The 22,266-nt window shown below is 40.6% G+C and overlaps 1 protein-coding gene across 1 annotated transcript; it reads right to left on the bottom strand.

The window, feature by feature from the left end:
* Window positions 1–891: 891 nt before the first annotated feature.
* LOC116864096 (UDP-glucuronosyltransferase 3A1-like) lies at window positions 892–21,505 on the bottom strand. Its single transcript, XM_032851321.1, has 7 exons — window positions 21,375–21,505; window positions 19,521–19,622; window positions 10,953–11,067; window positions 7,572–8,103; window positions 5,140–5,368; window positions 3,388–3,607; window positions 892–1,435 (listed from the first exon to the last, which is right to left on the bottom strand). Exons 1-7 carry the CDS (start codon window positions 21,466–21,468, stop codon window positions 1,159–1,161), a joined length of 1,569 nt encoding a protein of 522 aa, XP_032707212.1. The 5' UTR covers window positions 21,469–21,505; the 3' UTR covers window positions 892–1,158.
* Between the last annotated feature and the right edge of the window lie 761 nt (window positions 21,506–22,266).

Here is a 22,266-nt window from a genome sequence, read left to right on the forward strand (position 1 = left end):
GGGGGGCACACCTGGCTAACTGCAGGACAGAGACCAGGCTTCCTGAGCTTGGAGGTGAGGTGAAAAGGAGATGCAAGAGAAAAGGCCAAAATGGAAAAACTGGCCAATATCTTATATCATATCATGAAAAGTGAAAAAGGTAGAAAGAAGGAGAGAGACTGAAAGTTTCTGAGACAGAAAGTCATATACTTTCTGTCTCAGAAAGTACATGGTTCTTAGTCAGAACCAGACTAAGGCCATCTTGAGAAATTCCACCACAATAACTGCTCTGTGGCCTAAAACCTTCTTGAATACAGCCCTTTCCTCCATTCTTTTCTTTTGTTTAACACACCCTTAAGTACACCCTCCAGGCAAAGCTTCCTTGATCTGCTCAGGATATGACTCCTCCTGGTAGCTCTCAGCAGGTACTGCCCAGTCTTCAGAGCCATAAAAGCAGGTCTAACTGGAGATGGTGTTGTGGAGATCTACTCATCTTGTGGCAGCCCAAGACAGGCTTCTGTTCATATAATAATTGTTCCTAATAAACCATTTCTCATTAAGCTGGACCTGTTTGCCTTTTACTTCAGTGTCATGGCTTCTTTGGCCTTTGAAGTTAGTTTTGCATATAGCTCCCTTTCAGGGAACAACAGGATGACTAGGCAGGGCATTGTGTCTAGGAGCAGGGAGTGGAGAGGAAGCTGGGAGCTGTCTGCTGAAAGTTTGAGTCTCAGTGAGGAGTCCACTGATGAAGGGTAAGTTAAGAAGCCTGAGACTCATAGACACAGAAGGTAGAACAGGGGTTTGTAAAGAGTCAGGATGGGGGCATGGGGTAGTAACTCCCATGGGGGGCATGGGAGTTATTATTTAATCAGTGCGATTTCAGTTTGGGAAGATGAAAAGTTCAGAGATAGCAGTACTCTTTAAACCACAATATGAATGTACTTAATGCCCTAAACTCTATACTAAATGGCTAAAATGGTCAATTTCATGTGATGCATATTTTACCACAATTTTTTTGAAAGACCTTCAAGAGTGCTTCACAAGAATTTCTAAAAAGAGGCAGAAAATAGTGTGCCACCTTAAAGTGCCAGTATGGAGAAGACACCAGGGGTGCCCTGTGCTGGGGAAAGCCTCCTATAACCAGTGGCTCCCCAAACACCCATCAAGACAGCACCTCCATCAGGCCTTCTTCAGCTTCCTGGCCCCGCACAACCATCTAACCACCATACCCAGCAGCTTCCTACAGAACCACAGGGTGCCCAGGGTGACCACCAGTAGGAACAAGAAGACATCCAGCAGGTACTGTTCATGCCATGGCTGCTGCAGGCCATGGGCCTTGAGGTGGGCTGCACCCCCTGTTTGGAGGATGTGGTCAATCCAGCCCACCAGCCTCTGGGCAGGAGTCAGGGGGTGGGAGCGCCTGATGATGCTGGCGGCCACAGCTGCTGACTTGTACCTGTTGGCAGAGACAGAGGTTGGGTATTACTCATGTGGTCTCAGAACCCTTAGAGACCTTTTCTCTCTCTTTCTCTCTCTCTCTCTCTCTCTCTCTCACACACACACACACACACACACACACACACACATTTTCATCCATATGCACAAAAGACTCAGTTTCAAGGAAAGATTGTTGGCCTGGCCTTGCCACAGTCTAGCTGGGTCCCATGGAAAAGTTCAGACTGAACCCTCCATACAAAGGTCCATGCTTTGTGCTAAAAGTGCTAAATTATAAAAACTGACTAAGTCTATAAGGGCTAGTTCTACCCAAGGAGGCTTATCACATACTATAGAAAATTATATGTATAAGCAGCTATGTTATGCTGGTATCTGGGCTAGATATCAAACAGGACTGTGGGGACTGGGGCCCAGGACAAGTCTGTACTTTCCTACCTCTTCAGAGCATCATATTGGCCAGCACTGGCTCCATGGACTACCCCCTACACTTTTGCTCAGCACCCCACACTTAGGTCCTATGCTTGCTTTAATTCTCTGCTGCCATTGTCTTAAAATTCTTAAACTTTATAACGATAGGCCCTACATTTCCATTTTACTTTGAGCCCCACAAATTATATACCCAGCACTGATGCATAATGTGTAGGGACCATCCCAACCTAAATGATTCCATCACAGGACCAGCAAATGATGGACATTTCGGGTCTAGGTCTTTGAACAGCCAATGAAATTCACAAGCTCATTCTTCAGAAAGCAGACATTTGCTACTCATGAGATACCAAACATAATGAAATGTCTGAGGTTATCTGACCCCCAGAGTTTACAGTTTTTCTAGGATTAAGAATCATATGCTATGTGGTGACTTCCAGTCATCTAACGAGAACTTCTTTGGGTCTCCTTTGTGCAAGGTAAAATAAGTCTTGAGGTCTGAGTCAGTTTATGCCCTTGAAACTTTAAGTTACTCAGTTCTTCTTATTTTTGAGGTAGAAAGAATAAATTTTTCTCTTTATATGAGATCATTGTATTAGGTGGAAATTTACCCAAGAGAACATAGGCACTTTTATTGACTAGCTTAATGGAAATTTATCCAAACTTACTTTAGCAGGCCCTGTGCTAGGCCCTGGAAACACAAGGAAAACAAGACATCCTTAGCTATCCAGGGGAACTAACTCTCTTTCTAGTGTGAGGAACACACAATAAATTAAAACAGAAAGAACTGGGTTAGTTACTGATCCTAAGAAGTGTTAATAAGGAAAAATGAATTATGATTAAAGAGGGTGGGAGAATGGGGGGAGGGGGGTTGGGAGAGGGGGGGTGGGGTTATGGACATTGGGGAGGGTATGTGCTATGGTGAGTGCTGTGAAATGTGTAAACCTGGCGATTCACAGACTTGTACCCCTGGGGATAAAAATATATTATATGTTTAAAAAAAATAAATAAAATTTATTAAAAAAAAAAAAAAGAGGGTGGGAGAGAGGAGCACATTTAGGGATGTCAGACAAAAACCACCTGCCTCTCTGGGGAGAGGACATTGGAGGTAATTCTGACTGTCATGAAGGAGCCAGCATTGTAAAGAGAAGGGAAGGGTGTTCTAGCAAACAGCACTGATAAAGGGCCTGAGGCAAGAAACACTGTGACATATTAGGGGACAGAAAGGCAACCTCCTGACTCAGTTGGAATTCTACTATAAGCACCCCCAATACATAAGACCTCTCAGAAACCCTGTATTCATAGGTCACAAGGTCTTCACAACACTTAAGGCAGAAATTGTTCTCAACATCTGAACTAAATTGCCTGGTCTTCTTCTCAGAGGAAACAAATCATTTGTAAACATCAGCACATATTTTTCTGTGTCTTGGATGTTTCATCTTTTATTGCAAAAAGTGTCAAACATTGCCCTTTGTGTTTGATGTCTTCATTCAGTCTAAGTGACCATAAGCTTCGAGAGCTCCATACCTCTTGTCTTCTATGACTTGCTTCATCTTCAGAGCTAATGTCTCTGCCTTGATCTGCTTCAGCTGGATAGAGACACCAAACTTTTTGGCTTCGACATGGTTCAGGTTTTCAGGCTGGTCTCCAAAAAGAGGAATCCCCACCATAGGCACACCATGTTGGATGGCCTCCATTATGCTATTCATCCCACCATGGGTCACAAAGAGACGGATACGTGGATGAGCTGTTCCAAAGAAGTAGAGCAGAATATTTCAGATTGAAAATTTTCAGAGTGAAAAGTTTCAGAAAACCATGGAAAGCTGAAAGGACAGAAGAAAATACAAAAGGAATTTCAAAGTCTGTTGGAGTCATTATAAAGATATTTTGCTTGGACACATCCAAGGTGCATGTTACTAATATACAGGATTCCAAACCTTGCCTTTTTATGGAAATTCCTTGCCCCAGCCGGAACCCACCTAAGACTCAAACCCAGGGGACTCTCCAGACATTACTCCTAAGCAAGGAGTATATCCCTCTCCATCCACCCATCCATCTTTCTCTCTATCATCCTAGTCATTCCCTTTGTTTCGCTCATCTGTATTTTCTCATTGTGTCTCTCTGTCTCAGTGTCTCTCTCTTTCTCTTTGTCTTGAGCACTCTTCTCACCTGCCAACTTATTTCCCTCTTCTCTGAATTCCTGACCATTCATTAGCATCATAACTCGTGTGTCAATCATAAAAATACTATATGCATTTTCTCCTCAAATACATGATTAGCCCCTTGAAAGCAGAGACTAGACCCTACGTTTGAGTATTTCCATTTACAGTATTTCCATCCCACCGTATTTAAAGCTAACTAAGATTATTGTTGAAAATGAAGAGTTTGTCTCAGCCTGTGTCACTCAACTGGGATGTGTGTCAGAATCTCCTTATCTCTTTTTTGAAAGAAGCACCATGTGCCCACTCCAGACTTAAAGAATTAAATTTGCAGAAGTGGAGCCAGGAATCTGTTCCTTAATTCCCCAGGTTATTCTGAGTCATTGTCTTAATCATGAGCCTTTGATTCAGTCAGTGGCTATGACAGTAAGGAGTCTGTAAAAAGCAGCACTGAGCATAAAGAAAACCTATTGGTGGGGTGGGGGCAGGGAGAGAACTCTGGTACCAGAGACAAAATAGACCAAATAACTGACTATGAGCTTGTTCATCTTGGCACTCAGGTATTTTGGCACATCCTAAAGACACTACTGACATCAAATGCTGTGAAGATATGAATTGCTCCCTCCTTAATAGCTAAGAAAGGCGTGTTTGTGGGAGAAGTGAGTGTATATATACATGTAAGTGCACGTGGATGAACAGTTACTCTTGAAGCCACTAAATACAGTGGCAAGATCCTTCCAGTATGTTTTCTTTAGAATCCATAGGTTGTTTTAGATTGTGTTTGGGTGACCCTGTTCAAGAAAAGGCAGTAGGTCAAGGTGATTTGATGTCTGCTGACATCTGGCCTGGAATAGAAAACAATGAAGGGGAGATGGCTGTTTGGGCATTGATCTCATTAGAAGTAGAGTCTGATGCCCCAAGAACTCCAGCTGGCTGCTCTGTTCCTTCCTTCTACAGACTTACCTTTAGCTATTAGCAGCTCCTTCTGGTGCAAATGGGATTGCCCTACTAGAGGTCAGAGCCTGATGAGTTTAAAAATATGTAAATGAGAAGGGTCAGAGCCTGATAAGTTCTAAAAATACGTAAATGAAAGGGTGAAGCAGACCTGAGCAGCCCTTACCCAGGAGATCATTCTGAGGAAGCCAGTTCACAATTTTCACATTTGCTGACAATCTGATGTCTTTGGGCCAATGAGATGGTTTATATTTCCATATAACTCCTTGAGAGAGATGAGCAAAGGCACTGTTCATCTCCCTGAGAAGATCCACTTGAAAGTTGCTCACCATGGAGCCCAGGGCCACAAGGATAAAACCAGAATCTCCAAACTTGTTGATGAAATTCTCAAATTCCTGGAGAAAGGTAAGAAAGGAAAAGGAGTTGAACAAAGTTGTTCATGAAAGCCTAGACAGCCATGAAATGAAAGCCAGATATTTACCAAACACGCCCTCTTGTCCTTCTCTGAGTTCATAGCCCCTGGGACAGTACCCTGTGCATGCTGCTTATGCCCATGGTGTTGGTGGGAATATCTTTCTTCTTTAAAATCTTGATGTTAGTGTCAGGGTCATCCTAGATCCTCTGTTCATCGTAGGTCAATGGAGACACGGTTACTTGGGAATTTTCCAAGGCCACCAGAAAATGGTAGTATAGGAAGAATACTGGTGGGATGCTAAGGTCCAGCAGAGGGAGGTGCTACACTGGAGAAGCCAGGAGAAAGCCTCTAGTGTAAGAAGTGGAAGAAATGGAGAAAGACTCCTTACAGCTCACACTCAATGTACCACGTGGAGTGCTTTGCTCTGATACATTATGATATTCTTATTAACTGATCTTTGTAATTCATCTTCTACCTCAGTGGCTCACCCACATGACTGCAAATTATATCCACATAAGAAGACAAAAAATGGTAGTGCCCAGTCCTAACTCCAGCTTATTTTTTAAAATCCTCAGGCAATAGTTAAGAAAAGTTGAGATTTAATCTTGTAATCTTGGCTTTAACCCCGTTTTGGTGAATCTTGCTTCAAGTATTTCTTCAGACCCTGACTCTGGACTGCTGGAGCCCTCCTCCCCCAGCTTCTAGACTCTCATCCCTAGATTGATTCTGTGCAGCCTAACACTGCCTGATTCACCACCTCAAAGGACCACTTTAACAAAAGCTTTGTTTTGTTTTGTTTTGTTTTCATTTAAAAAGCTACACGACACACTATATAAAAACTAGAAAATAAAGAGAAAAATTTTTTTTAAAGTCTCTATTATCTCACAGCCATTACAACCCTTACTCCCATTATGTTCCTGCTTGACAATCCCCTCCCCCTACCCTCTAACCAAGGCGTACCCCAACTTCCTATCAAGTAAAATCTCCTGCAATCTGGTCTGGCTACATTTATGTAATTGAATCTTCTAGTCTAATCTAGCTAGAGTCACCAAAGGAACCCAGAGTCATGCCTCTCTTATTTTGACTTTGACACATTCAGCTATTTATTCTTTCTAACTGAAATTCCTTTACTCCCTAGCTCCATCCGTAAAAAATCCTGCCATCAACCTAAAGCCCATCTAGCCCATGGATCATTCTCCAATTCTCCCTGCTTACTCATTTCAAGGTCAGTAAATAAAGGGTAGACACTAGGGTGCCTGGAAGACCCAGCCAAATCAAGTCTTCCTAACTTTGAAATGAATGGCAGTGGGAAAGTCACTTACTCCACCTGAATCTCTGTCTCCTCGTGTATAAAAATGGAAATCATCATAGTTCCTTCCAGTTGGTAAGATATTAAATAAGATAAATTCCATAAAATGTCAACCAGTGCTGATAGGCAACAGGAAGCCAACTCAGCTGAGCTCTTCTCCATTTAAAAACTTCTACTTCAATAGTTCTGACGTTAAGCCTTCAAACGAACCCAGCAGCTTTCACAATTCACAATCCTCAGGACTGACCCCAGATCAATCAAATCAGAAGGTCTAGGTGGAATTAAGAACTAAGGCTCTTCAGGCTGGGGATGCTGGTGATGATGCCCACAGTTCTTACTGTCAGTCCCACCACTCCCACCTTGGTTTCATAGTGTTGTGTGTTTCATTGTGAGTAACTCGTCTTTTCAACAATTCTCGCATATAATGGATGCTTGCCACACAGTTACTACACATATGTTCATGTTCACTGGACATAAAAATATTAACTTACTAAAAAAGGCTTATCCCAGGGCACCTGGCTGGCTCAGTGGAAAGAGCGTGCAACTCTCAACCTTAGGTCTTGAGTTTGAGCCCCATGCTGGGTTTAGAGTTTATTAAAAAGAAAACATTTTTTTAAAATTTAAATCTATCCCACCAGCATCAGAACTGGAGAGGACCCTGCGTATACTATGTAAAGAGGTCCTCAATCTCAGGGTTATACAAATCCTAACACTCCAATTGCATGACCCTGAAAGTGATACATCCTTAAAAGGTATGTCTTAGGTGCAGTTGCCTCACCCTACTCTGTCCCAGTTCCCACTGGCAGGGGAGCCATCAGCTCTGCAGTGCAGAGCTCTACATGAAGTCCATATTGAGACCTCAGGTTTTACTTACTTGTGGTACTGCTTTAACAGGTCTCGCCATTAAGCCACCAACATAAACAGTGTTGGGAAGCAGGGGCCGAGCAAATTCAAGGGCAAAATCAGAGTTAACAAACCATAGCTCTGCTTTCTTTAGAAGATGACACAAAACTGGCCTAGAGCCTTCTGGGAAATGTTCCTTGATGGTGTTGTCATATGTAGACTGGATTTGCCATTGTCTTATGGAAAAATCAAAGAACATCAGAAAATTCTTCACTCGACCCCAGAAGTCCATGTGGTCACTTAGGAAGGAATGGAATACTGGAACATAAGACAGGGGGTTTGGTAGCCCAATATCTATAGCACCAAACGAGGAAGAAAGAATGGACACAAATGGTTTTCCAAGCTTCTCAGCAACCAGGAAAGGACAGTAGTCAAAATTTTCAACTATCAAGAGGTCAAAGTTCACATTCTTTAAGGTGTCCATGATATCCTTTCTCCTTAGAAAATGACTGCACTGAAGCCCCAGTTGTTCCATAAAGCTTAAAAATTTTCCAAATGTGTATCTGTAAGAAAGAAGATAAATGATAAATATTCACTGGAGGTATTAATTTCACAATACATAAAGGAATCTTGGGCTAGAAATAAAATAACCCAGGTGAGAAAGACCACATCAAGCAGTAACATACCTGTCCTACCACTGTCCATAAATACCCTCTCAGTCACTCTGAGCACACATTCTGCTCTGGAAAGTGTTCCCTTCCTCCCCTCCTCTTCCCTCTCTCATCCAAATCCCAAGCACTCTCTATGCCACATTATTCAAAAAACTATAACTTTGAGTTCTTAATTCTTGAAATCCATGGACACAACTGAACTATGTTAACTGAAAACAAATTGTCACTGTTGGACCTTCTGCTCTGGGAACCTTCTCTGACCATGGCAAATCTCACAGAACTCTTTCTACTTGATAAATTCTGTAATGTTCTCATTAACTTTCTTTTACATACTGACTTTTTATGAGTGATTTTCTTGTTTACTCAACCAAACTGTGGAAGTCCCTAGATGACACAGTTCCATAAATATTGGTCATATAGGCTATTTTTAAAAATCACTGTGATTCTAGGGCACATGATATGATGAGCACTGAGTGTTATATGCAACTGATAAATTACAGAATACTACAAAAGAAAATCTACTGAAAAAAAAAATCACTGTCTATTCTGAATGTGATAGATAACCTCACCCAAGGGATTATTTTATCACATTAGAACTCAAATCTCAACTAAAATGGGAATTCCACATTTCAATGCCCACAAGTTAAGCAATTAAAGAAAAGAAAAGACAAGACAAGAAAATAGAGAAGAAAGGAAAGCAAAGCAAGGCCTGGTTAATAATAAACATATTACTAGCTTTTCTTTTTTTTATATTTTATTTATTTATTTGACACAGAGAGGGAACGACACAAGCAGGCAGAGCAGCAGAAGGAGAGGGAGAAGCAGGCTCCCCACTGAGCAGGGAGCCCGATGTGGAGCTCAATCCCAGGACCCTGGGATCATGACCTGAGCTGAAGGCGGTCGCTTAACCAACTGAGCCACCCAGGCACCCCTAGCTTTTCTACTACAGTAGATTGACATGTCCAGAGAAGATAATAGAAGATAAAGATAATAGAAGGTAAAGAATACTAACATGTAATTAAGACTTGGTGCATGGGACTATTCCAGGGACCTATCTCCTTACAATGCTTTCCCATCACTGCCTATATAGAATGTAACTCTGTTCCCTTCCTGTTCCCTATGGGGAAATAGATAAGAATGTCCACCTGCACTTTAAGGTATCAGAGGTAACAAGTGCAAGAACTCAATACATCATTGGCCTGCTGGCTACATGGAGGACCAAGAGAATCAATACCCTGGCACCCTGTAATTGTTCACTACTGTACCATTGCACCCCAGATAAAGAAGGACCAGAAGTGAAGAACTTATTAATAATATACAGCTCTCTCCCTGGTATTTAGGAACAACTTCAAGTCATACAATGGAAGTGATTGGCAGAAATCACCCTTGGCTGTGTATTTTTGAAGATTTCAAGTAACAAAAGAGTGTGATTGTCAGATATTTTAGATAATTTCAGGAGTGCTATAAAAATTCCTAGAATATATCTCATTAATCATATTTAAAATTGAGCTAACAAATAGAAAAAATTGTTTAAGAATACATGGCTACCTATGCCTGTCTCCAAAATTATTACATTAAGGGAGAAGAGACAAAGCATGTATTTAAAATATGTAACTAACCATGCAAGATAATATAGACTAAGTATCAAATGAATAGGTTACATCAGACCTTGACAGGGGGGACTGTGGCTTCCCAATTTGAGTAAGGAAAAAGACTTTCTGAAAAAAGGCAAATGTAAGCAAACCTTGACTAGTAAGTAAAAGTTTCAAGGTAAAAAGAAGGTGGGTGCTTGCATAGCACAGTTGGTTAAGCATCTGACTCTTGATTTCAGTTCAAGTCACGATCTCAGGGTTATGAGATCAAGCCCTTCATCAGGCTCAGCAGGGAGTCTGCTTGAGATTCCCTCCCCCTCTCTCTCTCTGCCTCTCATTCCACCCCTTCCTTCACTCTTGCACTCTCTCTCTCTTTCTGGGTTGCCCCAGCACATAAATCTTTTTTTTTTTTTTTGCTTAAGTATTTTTTTTAAAGATTTTATTTATTTATTTAACAGACAGAGATCACAGGTAGGCAGAGAGGCAGGCAGAGAGAGAGACGGGAGGAAGCAGGCTCCCCACGGAGCAGAGAGCCCGATGCGGGGCTCGATCCCAGGACCCTGGGATCATGACCTGAGCTGAAGGCAGAGGCTTTAACCCACTGAGCCATCCAGGTGCCCCATTGCTTAAGTATTTTAAATGACCAAAAATTTTAAAAATAAAATAAAAGAGCTTTACATGGCCAGATGTTCAATTACTACAAAATCAACGTTCATAAGTCTTCCCCCCATTAATAGAATATATGTGAAGAAAAGAAGGAAAAATGAATGGAAGAAGGTCACTTTCATTTCTCTATCAACAGTGAGAGATTGAAGTACCTATACTTCTGTGTTGGGGAGGTTATAAATAAAGATGTAAGAGAAGTGTTGAAAGGATGTCCCAGAAGAAACAATCTCTACTTTCTACAGAAATCCATTCATGGAAGAGGGACAGTACAGAGCAAAGACGACTCTCCAGTGACTGAACTGGACAATTTGGTGTGAGTGCTTGTTTCCCCAACCATTCACTCATCATGAATTCCTTCATTTATCCACCCATCCACCCATCCCTTTCTTATGTCTTCAGTCCAAACACCCATCAATTCATCCATTCATTTGTATCGCTAAAATAGTGACTCTTTGGTTCAAATAATAAAAAAATAAGACTTACCTGTCACCCAAAGCTTCTTCCATAAAAAAATCAAAATTATCCTTCAATCCTTTGTTATAATCTTCGGGTGGAAGCCAAGAAATAACTTGGTATGATTTTTCCTTCTCTTTAAAATCTAAAAAACACCCATGGGTTAAAAATGTTAAATATGTCACAAAACATGGATTAACATTAGCGTGAAAAGATCAATATTTGTTTGCTCAAATAATTTTTATTTATTTGAATGTTTGCCTTTTGAACTATTTTTATGTGCTTTGGTTGCATTCTCATTCATTCTGTCTTTTAAAATGATAACATGTATTGAGAACCTTACACTAATTAAGGAGTGCTTCTCAATTTAAAGTTACGGAAGTTTCCTTTTTTTTTTTTTTAAGACGTATTTTTTTTTTTTTTTGAGATAGAGCACATCGAGAAAAGGAAAGGGCAGAGGGGGAGAGAAAGAGAGGGAGATAATCTCAAGCAGACTCTGCTGAGCATGGAGACCAATGAGGGGCTCCATCTCAGGACCCTGAGATCATGACCTGAGCCTAAAACAAAATGTTATGCCTAACTGACTGAGCCACCCAGGCATACTGGAAGTCTCCATTTCAAATTTCCATAAAGGGGCTCTTGGGTGGCTCAGTTGGTTAAGCATCTCCCTTTGGCTAGGTCATGATCTCAGGGTCCTGGGATGGAGCCCCACAATGGGATCTCTGCTCGTCAGGAAGAACTACTTCACATTCTCCCTCCACTCCTCCCCTCTGCTTGTGCTTTCTCTCTCTTTCTCTTTCATACTCTGTCTCAAGTAAATAAATAAAATCTTTTTAAAAAGTTAAAAAATAAAGCTTTCATAAGATATAGCTATTTGTCTCATTTTATGGGTGAGAAAACAAAGGTAATTGAAGATACAAAGGTAATTATCTTAAGCAAATTAAGATAATTTGTCAAAATTGCACACATAGGAAGTGATAGAGCCTCTGCCCTTTCTGTTTTAGAAAAGCTTGTTTTCATTATTTAGAGTGATAAATCCAAATAGTTTTTTTATTTGATTTGATTTATTACCAGCATGGCTTCTCCCACATATCCATGTGTAATGAAAAGTCCAAGTCCATTTCTGATGTTTGACTGCTGACAGTTTTCAAACCCTATCTCCCACGCCCTCTTCAGTGCTTCACCTGGGCAAACTATTAAGAAAGTCAGCATGCTCCTACCTTTGGCCCTAGTGGGAATTTCAAACCATGCAAGTGAAGGCCAGTGACAGGGAACCCTCAACACATCCCAACTCTCCACCCACAATAATAACTCAAACTAGTCATCCCTCCCTCCTCTGGAAAACCATTTTTCAGATTTGCTTAGGAGCCTGTCCAACTCATCTTATATATATATTTAAAAAAAAAAAAAAGCTTTATTATTTGAGTAACAAAAATTCCATGCTCTCTTATACATGTATGCTTTCATCAGTCATAACCTCCAATCAAATTGTGTGTAAACTGAAGATAGATTAATGCACAGCCTTACATATTAAAACTACCGAGCCCAATCTTAGTGAAATTACTGCTATCCAAGAACGTACTGGCAAATACTTTGCAATCATAGATTTGGCAACTATGTTCTTCAGTACCGTGTTAACAGACTTTCAAAGTTAGTTCCTTCACTTTGGAAAGGACACAGTGCACATTTAACTAATTGTCCATGGGGTATTTCAACAGTCCTACCATTGGCCACGATCTTTACTGGCAAGACCTTAACCACATCCAACTTTCACCAGGAAGCCAGGTAGGACGTTATATTGAAAGTAGCCTGCTCTAAGGAGATTCATTTGACATAGTCATTCAGGACAGAGAAATATTCCCAAAAGAGCTCACACAAAGGGATGTGCCATTGCCCAACACAAAGCTCAACGGATAGGACCTCGTTTAAATTCCTGGGAATTATTTAATCAGTTAAGGCCTCTCTATTCATGACACTATCAAGAAACAACTATTGGGTCACCTGGGTGGCTCAGTTGGGTTAAGCATCTGACTTCAGCTCAGGTTGAGATCTAGGGACCCTGGAAATCCAGCCTCAAGTTGGGCTCCCCTTTGAGGAAGGAGTCTACTTCTTCATCTCCCTCTCCCTCTGCCCCTCCCACTGCTTGTGTGTTATCTCTCTCTCTCTCTCAAATAAATGAAAAAAAATATATTTTTACTTTTAAATCCAGCCACCAGGCACCTGGGTGGCTCAGTGGGTTAAGCTGCTGCCTTCGGCTCAGGTCATGATCTCAGGGTCCTGGGATCGAGCCCCGCATCGGGCTCTCTGCTCAGCAGGGAGCCTGCTTCCTCCTCTCTCTCTGCCTGCCTCTCTGCCTGCTTGTGATCTCTGTCTGTCAAATAAATAAATAAAATCTTTAAAAAAAAAAAAAATCCAGCCATATATTTTAAAAGGTTAATACATCACAACCAATTGGAGTTTATCTCACAAAATCAAAGCTGGCTTAACATTCTAAAACCATAGCCTAAACAAACGAAAATAATATTATTACCTTGATACATGAAGAAAAAGCGTTCAATAAATTCCAACAGTAATTTATTATTATTAATTAATTCCTATTAATACTCCCAGCAAACTAAAAATAGATGGAAAATTCCACAATTTGCTAACAGGCATCTACAAAACACCTGACAACTAGTGTCATGTGTATTTTTTTTTTTTTAGGGCTGAATTCATTTTAATTATACAATAGATGGTTGACTAGAAGATAGGGTAAATATGATGAGCAATGCCTTCATGTTTTGTTTTGTTTTTTTAATTTTTTTATTTTCAGCATAACATTATTCATTGTTTTTGCACCACACCCAGTGCTCCATGCAATCCGTGCCCTCTCTAATACCCACCACCTGGTTCCCCCAACCTCCCACCCCCTTCAAAACCCTCAGATTGTTTTTCAGAGTCCATAGTCTCTCATGGTTCACCTCCCCTTCCAATTTCCCTCAACTCCCTTCTCCTCTCTAACTCCCCTTGTCCTCCATGCTACTTGTTATGCTCCACAAATAAGTGAAACCATATGATAATTCACTCTCTCTGCTTGACTTATTTCACTCAGCATAATCTCTTCCAGTCTTATTAAAAAAAATGAAACACCTATTGACTCACAACATCATAATATCTCAACAAGTCCAACAACTTTTAAGCCTTTTTGCAATCTGGAGGTAATGTATTTCTGATTTATACATTTTCCTTAAATTATACTTATTTTTTTAAATAAATATTTTTTTATTTTATACTTATTTTTTAAAATAAGTATATTTTTTATTTTTTATTTTTTTTAAATTTATACTTATTTTTTTAAATCATCCCACTTTGAATAAGGCCAAATAACAAAAAGATCTAGAATCTATCCAAATTGCAATACAATAGGCACTGTCATTAGTACCTCCCACATTTGCATTCATTATGAAGGCTTCAATAACCTCTTCCCATACTTCCTGGAGTTCTCTAAACCACCTGCTGATAGCAGTATTAGTCTCCAATTGCTGCTGTAGTAAATTACTATAAACTTAGTTGCTTAAAACAGAACAAATCTATTATCTTACAGTTCTGGAGATCATAAGTCTGAAATGGGTCTCACTAGGACAAAAACAAGTTGTGGGCAGGCCAGCATTCCTTTTGGAGGCTCTGAAAGATATTTTCTTGCCTTTTCCTTCTTTTAGTGATTACCTTCATTCCTTGGCTCATGGTCTCCTTTTAACTGGCATTGATATCATCTATCATCTACTTTCCTTCCATTATCACATTTCCTTCTCTTATTCTCCTGCCAACTCTTTTTGTTAATCAGTTAATTAACATATAGTGTATTATTAGTTTAAGACACAGAGTTTAGTGATTCATCAGTTGCATATAACACCCAGTGCTCATTACATCAAGTGCCCTCCTTAATGCCCATCACCCAGTTACCTTACCCCCTCCACCTACCTCCCCAATCTTCTTTTTTGTAGAAGGACTCTTATAATTATATAGAGCTTAAATTAATAATCCAAGACAACCTTCCCATCTCAAAATCCTTATATTAATCACATCTACAAAGTCCTTTTGCCATGTTAGGTAGAATATTTATTGGTTCTAGAAATTACAGCGTATCTTTGAGTGGGGCCATTATCTTCTACCACAATGTTCTGCTCTCCGGACCTCAAATACTCATGTCATACACATACAAAATACAATCACTCCATCCCAACACTCCCACAGGTCTCAAACTATCACATCATCAACTCATAGTTCAAAATTTCATCTAAATATCATTGGCTCAAATGTCCCAAATTATATTATCCAAATAATTCAATCAAGTAGGGGTGGGAGAGTCCAGATATGACCATCTGTGGACCTATGAAAATTAGGAAATAAGTTTATCTGCTTCCAAGAAACATTAAGATACCACTTACAGATACTATCATTCAAAGTGGAAAAAAATGGAAGGAAGTTATGAATTTCTGGTCCTAAGAAATGTTGACATTAATCTGGGCAGACAATGTTAGGTTTTAAAAACTGGAAATAACCTGCCATGACTTGACGCTCGGCCCTGTAAGCTTGAAGTTCTACCCTTTATGTGCACTGCTTCACACTCAGACTTTTCATTTGTTCTTCATGAAAGGTAGCATGAGTTTACAACTAAATAGTTTATGTGCATGTTTCTTACTTTGGCACAGTCCAATAGCCTTCTTTCATGTCACTCTTTCTCTGTCCTTTTAGTCCAAATTGGCAGTATTTATCCTGTATAAAATTCTCAAGTACCTTATAGATCTTCTGGGTATGTCATGGGAATTCAGTCTGCTAGACAAGAGCCGCTACACAGATGTTTAAAAATAATTTCATCTCTACTTTTGGCTTCAGCCAACAAGGCTGAAGGGACTTATGATTCACATACCCAATAATTAAAGAGCTCTGTGAGACTGAATATTCTGAGCTATTCAGAGGCAACAGCAAGAGGTAAACCAACCACACCACTAGTTTTATCTTTCCTGGCAACAAATACCCTAATTTTAAAATCTTTTGCAATGTGGATAGGCTGAGAATTTCCCAAATCATGAAGTCTTCATTTCTTCATGCTTAATGGTTCTTCCTTCAATTTATCTCTTTCCTCTCACATTTTACTATAAGAAGCAAGAAGTTCCCTACAACCTATATTTTTACCAGAAGTGTGTTTATGATGATTTACATATTGTCTCAGACAATACAGATTTTCTCTACCATATTCCTTACTTCATTCTTAGTCCTCATTAGCAGAGTTCTTATATTTTTTATTAAGACACAAATGACATGTAACATTACATTAGCTTCAAGTGTAAAACATAAAGATTTGATGTTTTTATAAATTGCAACAAAGTTCTTAAGATCCACATTTCTACCAATAGTCTCTTCAAGACAATCTAGACTTATTCCATCATGCTTCTTAATATTTTTCCAGCGCCTATCAATAACCCAATTATAAAGCTAGATATTGTTTGCAGCAATAGTTTATGTGAATATTAAAGATCTTTGCTTCTTCAATCTGATACCCTTTCTTTATTAAAGTAGTAAGTAAATGAACAAGATGGGAAAGTGTTTCCAAACAAGGAGTTAATAAATGTTACAATACACTGAAATGGGCATCAGGTCAGAAATAATAACTACATCATGTGTTTTCCCCATTTGCAGACATCTAGTCAGGCTCTATTCCTAAGGTAATGAATTAATATGCTGTTTCAAAGCCTCAGAAATCCCTGTGATTGGGGAATATTGGAAGAAACTCTAGTCTTTTGAGCCTGGAAACTAAGGATAAAACTGAAAAGATCCAAAAGAAGACTCCCAAATGGCCAACAGACACATGAAAAAGTGTTGAACATTACTCAACATCAGGGAAATACAAAGAAAAACCACAATGAGATACCACCTCACACCAGTCAGAATGGCTAAAATTAACAAGTCAGGAAACAACAGATGTTGGCAAGGATACAGAGGAAGGAGAACTCTCCTATATTGTTGGTGGGAATGCAAACTGGTGCAGCCACTCTGGAAAACAGTATGGAGGTTCCTCAAAAAGTTAAATTAGAGTTACCTATGATCCAGCAATTGCACTACTAGGTATTTATCCAAAGAATATAAACATAGTGATTCAAAGGGGCATGTGTACCCCAATGTTTATAGCAGCAATGTCCATAATAGCCAAACTATGGAAAGAGCCCAGATGTCCATCAGTAGATGAATGGATAAAGAAAATGTGGTGTACACACACACACACACACACACACACACACAAATATGGAATATTACACAACCATCAGAAATTTGAGATCTTGCCATCTGCAATGACATGGATGGAACTAGAGGTTATTATGCTAAGTGAAATAAGTCAGTTAGAGGAAGGCAAATACCATATGAATTCACTCACATAAGGAATTTAAGAGACAGAACAGATGAACATAGGGGAAAGGAAGGAAAAATAAAATAAAATGAAAATAGAGAGGGAGGCAAACCATAAGAGATACTGAATTCTAGGAAACAAAATGAGGATTGCTAGAGGAGAAGTGGGAGGGGGAAGGAATAATTGGGGGTCGAGCATTAAGGACGGCACTTGAAGTAATGAGCACTGGGTGTTATATGTATGCAACTGATGAATCACTAAATTCTACCTCTGAAACTAATTATAAAAAATAACTGATGGGAACCATGAACTACCCAAATTGTTTATAGATTTTTACGTATATATATTAAAGGGGTAGAAGATCTGTGGCTTTTATTATTTTCTCAAAATTCATGGAAACTACCAAAATTATTTTCAATCAATCTAAAATTTTAATACAACTTAATTTTATTAAGAATTTTAATTAAATTTGATTGCAATTTTCAAAATTAAGAATAACTACTTGAAAATTAATACACTGCAGCTATTTAATCATGTCTGTGGTCAACACAGATTCAAAATGATATGTGTATAATATTCAATGAAAAATGGGGAACCTAATCTGGAAGGTGATTAAAATGATTTTAAGCAGAGACTCAAATAAATATTTGTATACCAGTTTTCATAGCAGCATTATTCACAATATCCAAAAGGTGGAAACAACCTAAATGTCCATGGGCAGATGACTGAGTTAACAAATGTGGTATATACTTATGATGGAACATCATTCAGTCTTTAAAAGGAAAGAAATTGTAATCTACACTACAGTATGGATAAGCCTTGAAGACATTATGCAATGTGAAATAAGCCAGACACAAAAAGACAAATATTGTATGTTTCTACTTAATGAGGTATCTCCAAATTATTAGAGAAATAAAGTAGAATAATGGTTACCAAGGGCTGCAGGCAAGGGAAAATTGGCAGTCACCATATAACCAGTACAGAGTTCCCATTTGTGATGATCAACAGCCGTGATGGTTACACAACAACGTGAATGTACTTAAAGTCACTAAACTGACAAAACAAATGTGTAAGAGATCAATTTTATGCTGTGTATATTTTACCACAATAAAAATCGTAAAAGAAATTTTTGCAGAAAAAATTATTTTAATAAAATCTGAACAATAACAAAGCCTGATTACCTTCAAAGTTTTAGTTTTTCAGAATTTTATTCCTCAAAGATGCTGCTTAAAATTGCGTCTTTTTTAACATCAAAGCCTAAGATAACTTCAGATTGAGCAATCCAGAGCTTAAAGTCCTAAATCCTCCCAACACTATTATTAACCTGCCATATCATCTTGTGCAAACCATTTCAGTTCTCTGGACTGTTGTTTTCTTGTCTGTCAACAGAAGAGTTGATAAGATTTATTTGCTCATGTCAGCTGAAATTCACTGGATTCGATGATTCAGTTAAGAATGTCCAACATCATTATACACAAACTGTTGGTCAGGCATTGATTTTTCTAGAGAATAAAATCATCTCAGGGACACCTGGGTGGCTCAGTTGGTTAAGCCGCTGCCTTTGGCTCAGGTCATGATCCCAGGGTCCTAGGATTGAGTCCCGCATCAGGCTCCTTACTCTGTAGGGAGCCTGCTTCTCTCTCTGCCTCTGCCTGCCACTCTGCCTGCTTGTGCATGTGCTCTCTCTCGCTCTCGCTCTCTCTGACAAATAAATAAATAAAATGTTTTAAAATCATATCAGTGATAGATTCTGATCTTAGCTGGATAAATAACAGACTTCCTAAGAAAGACTTTCTTAGATTTCAGATATCAAAAAAGAAGAAAGTAATCTATGATATATAAAAAAAGTAATCTGTGATATAAGAAAAGAAAATGGTATATTTGGCTGAAAACTTCTGTTCACATGTTTTCAAGCTGCTATGAAGTACCATTTACCAAAATAATCTGTAATATATAGAGGGTTGCTGGGGATGAAGTGGAAGGCAAGGTAAGGGAAGAAAATATGGGACTACAGAGTGTGGAGTGGCACACTTGGCAGACAGAGCCAAGTGTTCCAACACCTTACATTAACACACACACACACACACACACACATTTTTCATACTTTCACTCCAATTAGATTTTGAAAACAGTTTTCTAAGCAAAAGACATTGTTATTTCACTCTACCCTTCGCATAGGGTAGAAGAAATAAAGAATTGGTGAGAAAAGATACCTGATATAAGTGAATTTCCTCTCTGGTGAAGCATGGTGACATTATGACCATGATCTTGAAGAATCTGAGAGACCTGGTCCAGCAGCAGATGATGGCTTCCACCTAGGAACAATGTACAACTTCACTTTTGTAATGATGATAATAAAGTCCCTGAAGCTGATACGCTGAGAGATCCGGGAGATGAGAATTAGCAAGCAGAAAGCTGATGGTGAGGAGAGGAAGATGAGCTTCATCAGTCGGTCTGTCCATCTCCATTTGGGTAAGCCCCAGCCACTCACTCAGAGCCCATGGCCCCAAATCTTGACTTTGGCAAACCTCCATCATATCCTCTTTGTGACTCTGGTCACAAAAGTGACCAAACATCAGTGTGACAAGCTTCTCTGCTTATGCCTTAAGGAATTCCTGATCTTAAAGATATGCTAAGTTTAGCCAGACCTCATGGAGACAGTGTGACCTAAAGAAATAACTGTACTGGTGGGAAGAGTGGCACAGTGCTCTCTATGAGCGTGAAGGGTTCCCAATGGACGATCAATCAGAGTTCGTTCTGGAGTGCTACTCTTGGAAATTTAAGCTAGTGTAGGAGCCAGAAATATGGAAACTTGAATATCAGTCTAAGAAAGAGCCACTGGAGCAGAAGGAAGCTGAGCCACCACTTAGAACCAAGAAATTCAAATATACATATACTTGGCAGGGTATTTCTCAGTTGGGGTCTGCATCTTGCTGAACATCAAATTAAGGCATTCAGAACAACTGTGCACCCTTGGGGTGGAACTACAGGATCCTGTATGCATGAGAGGACATCACCCATCCTAGGAAAATCTTGGAATCCTAAGGAAACAGAAGCATGATCATCTGAGGAGGTATAGGTTCTATTACACTAAATCTTATCCAAAACCATATGCTCAGGAAATCCCTTGGAGGAGGGGGTAAGGGGGAGGGCTAAATGAGATTACTTATGGTTCCTTCCAGCTCACGATTCCAGTGATCTATACACAGTAAGTGACTTCAAAGAGCCCACTGTGGGTGGAAATACAATCTTGAGAAAGCTGCATCTTATGATGATCTTTTTATCCTGATCCTTTTCCCTTTATCCCTTTTCCTTTTCATCTTCTATTCCCTTCGGTGGAAAAGTAAAGGAAATAAAACTGAGGCCACGAAATGCAGAATTAACAGTTCCCGGAATCCTTCAAACACTTCCAGTCGCACAGGTGACAGGAGCGGGCATAGGCAAGACCGGAATGTCCAGGATCCAGTCTCCAGCCCTGGTCCGTTCTCCGGGTTTCCTCTGGATGAGAGCACTCCACCCCCAACTCCCACCCCCAGGTGTCTCTGAAATACTTTCCCTGCTCTACCTTGGCTCTCATGCAGTATCAGAAAACTAGTGGTTCTGCCCCCCGCCCCCCGCCCCCGGCCCCCTCCCGCACACACACACACGTAAGCTCCTTTCCCTGGTCTCCAAGAGCCTAGAAAAGCTCCCACAGCCTCTATTGGCAATTGCTGCGCACCACCCAGAAGTTTAGGGTGAGCCTCTGAATTTGCAGCCCACTCCCCGGAGGGAGGAGGCAGCCTGGGGTCTCCAACACTGGGAGGGATCCCAAACCTTGTGGACCCATTCCGCGCCTAGGAGAGCAAATCTGAGTAGGCAGTGGGAGGAAACGGTATTCTATTTTCTCAAGAAGTTTCTTCACCTCTCGGTGGTAGGGTCTCCTCATTTCCCCACACCCCCATCCTGCCTCTCCCCCCTCTAGCCTGGGACCCAAGCCCAGTAGTGCTTCCCTGACCCAGAGCTGTCTGACTAAGCCTTCCCGCGGATGTCTGGAACTGTGCCTATCTGGTTCTCCCGCAAGCACTCACCCACCAACGACAGAGTTAGAATTTTGGCGGCCTCTGAGAGCAGGAACTCAGGCAGAAGGAAGCCAGCTAGCAGAAGAGCCCGCTGCCCCGCCATGCTCGCTCGGGTATGAGCTGGGAAGGCCAGCCCAGCGCGCAGAATCCTGCTCCCCGCGTCCGGCACAGCGCAGCGACCTGTGCGCCCTGAGGACACGCTCCGCTTGCAGCCAAGGGTGGACCCCGCCTGTGTTCGCTTCTGTTTGCGGTTTCTTACCCTTCTGCTCCACCTCCCAGGGTGCTTGCTCCGCTGGCTAATTTGTCCTCACCCTCCTTAACCCCGAACTTCAAACTCCGGGAAGGAGGGGTTACTGAACTCTCCTTAACCCCTCTCTCTGTCCCTGTCATGACCGCACTCTCCGCAGAGAAGGTACTCTGAGCCAGGAAGGCAGGGAGCTTAGGAAGTTGCTTCCCAGATAGTTCCACCTCCTGGTGACCCACGCCCATCCCCGTTTTAGGGACCCCTCCATGAATTTCCCCACCTCCTAACTGTTGATCTCATACCGTCATCCGCATGCTCCATTTCCCTAGGTGTTTGCTTAAAATCTCTGAGACGTTACTCCGTGGAAGGAGTGTCTACTCCCTGGGAGTAGCTTGTGTCTATTCTCTAGAAGCAAACCCCCAAAAGAAGTAGACCCACCCTTCCTGGATTGTGTTCCGAAGACCTCTTAGGGAGGTCATTTATTCATGAAGAGATGCTCGAGTCCTAACTCCAGAAGTCCAAATGTTTGCGGAGGTTTGAGCTTCTAAAGCCGAGACCAGAATTTTGAATGATAATCATAAACTAGGACTTGGAATCTTTCCACTGTCTCCTCGGGCACAAACCGAGGACATCTTGTAATTCTGCCTCCTTGTAATG

Source organism: Lontra canadensis, unplaced genomic scaffold (assembly GCF_010015895.1).
Source record: "Lontra canadensis isolate GAN:19392208 unplaced genomic scaffold, GSC_riverotter_1.0 scaffold5, whole genome shotgun sequence".
Classification (NCBI taxonomy): domain Eukaryota; kingdom Metazoa; phylum Chordata; class Mammalia; order Carnivora; family Mustelidae; genus Lontra; species Lontra canadensis.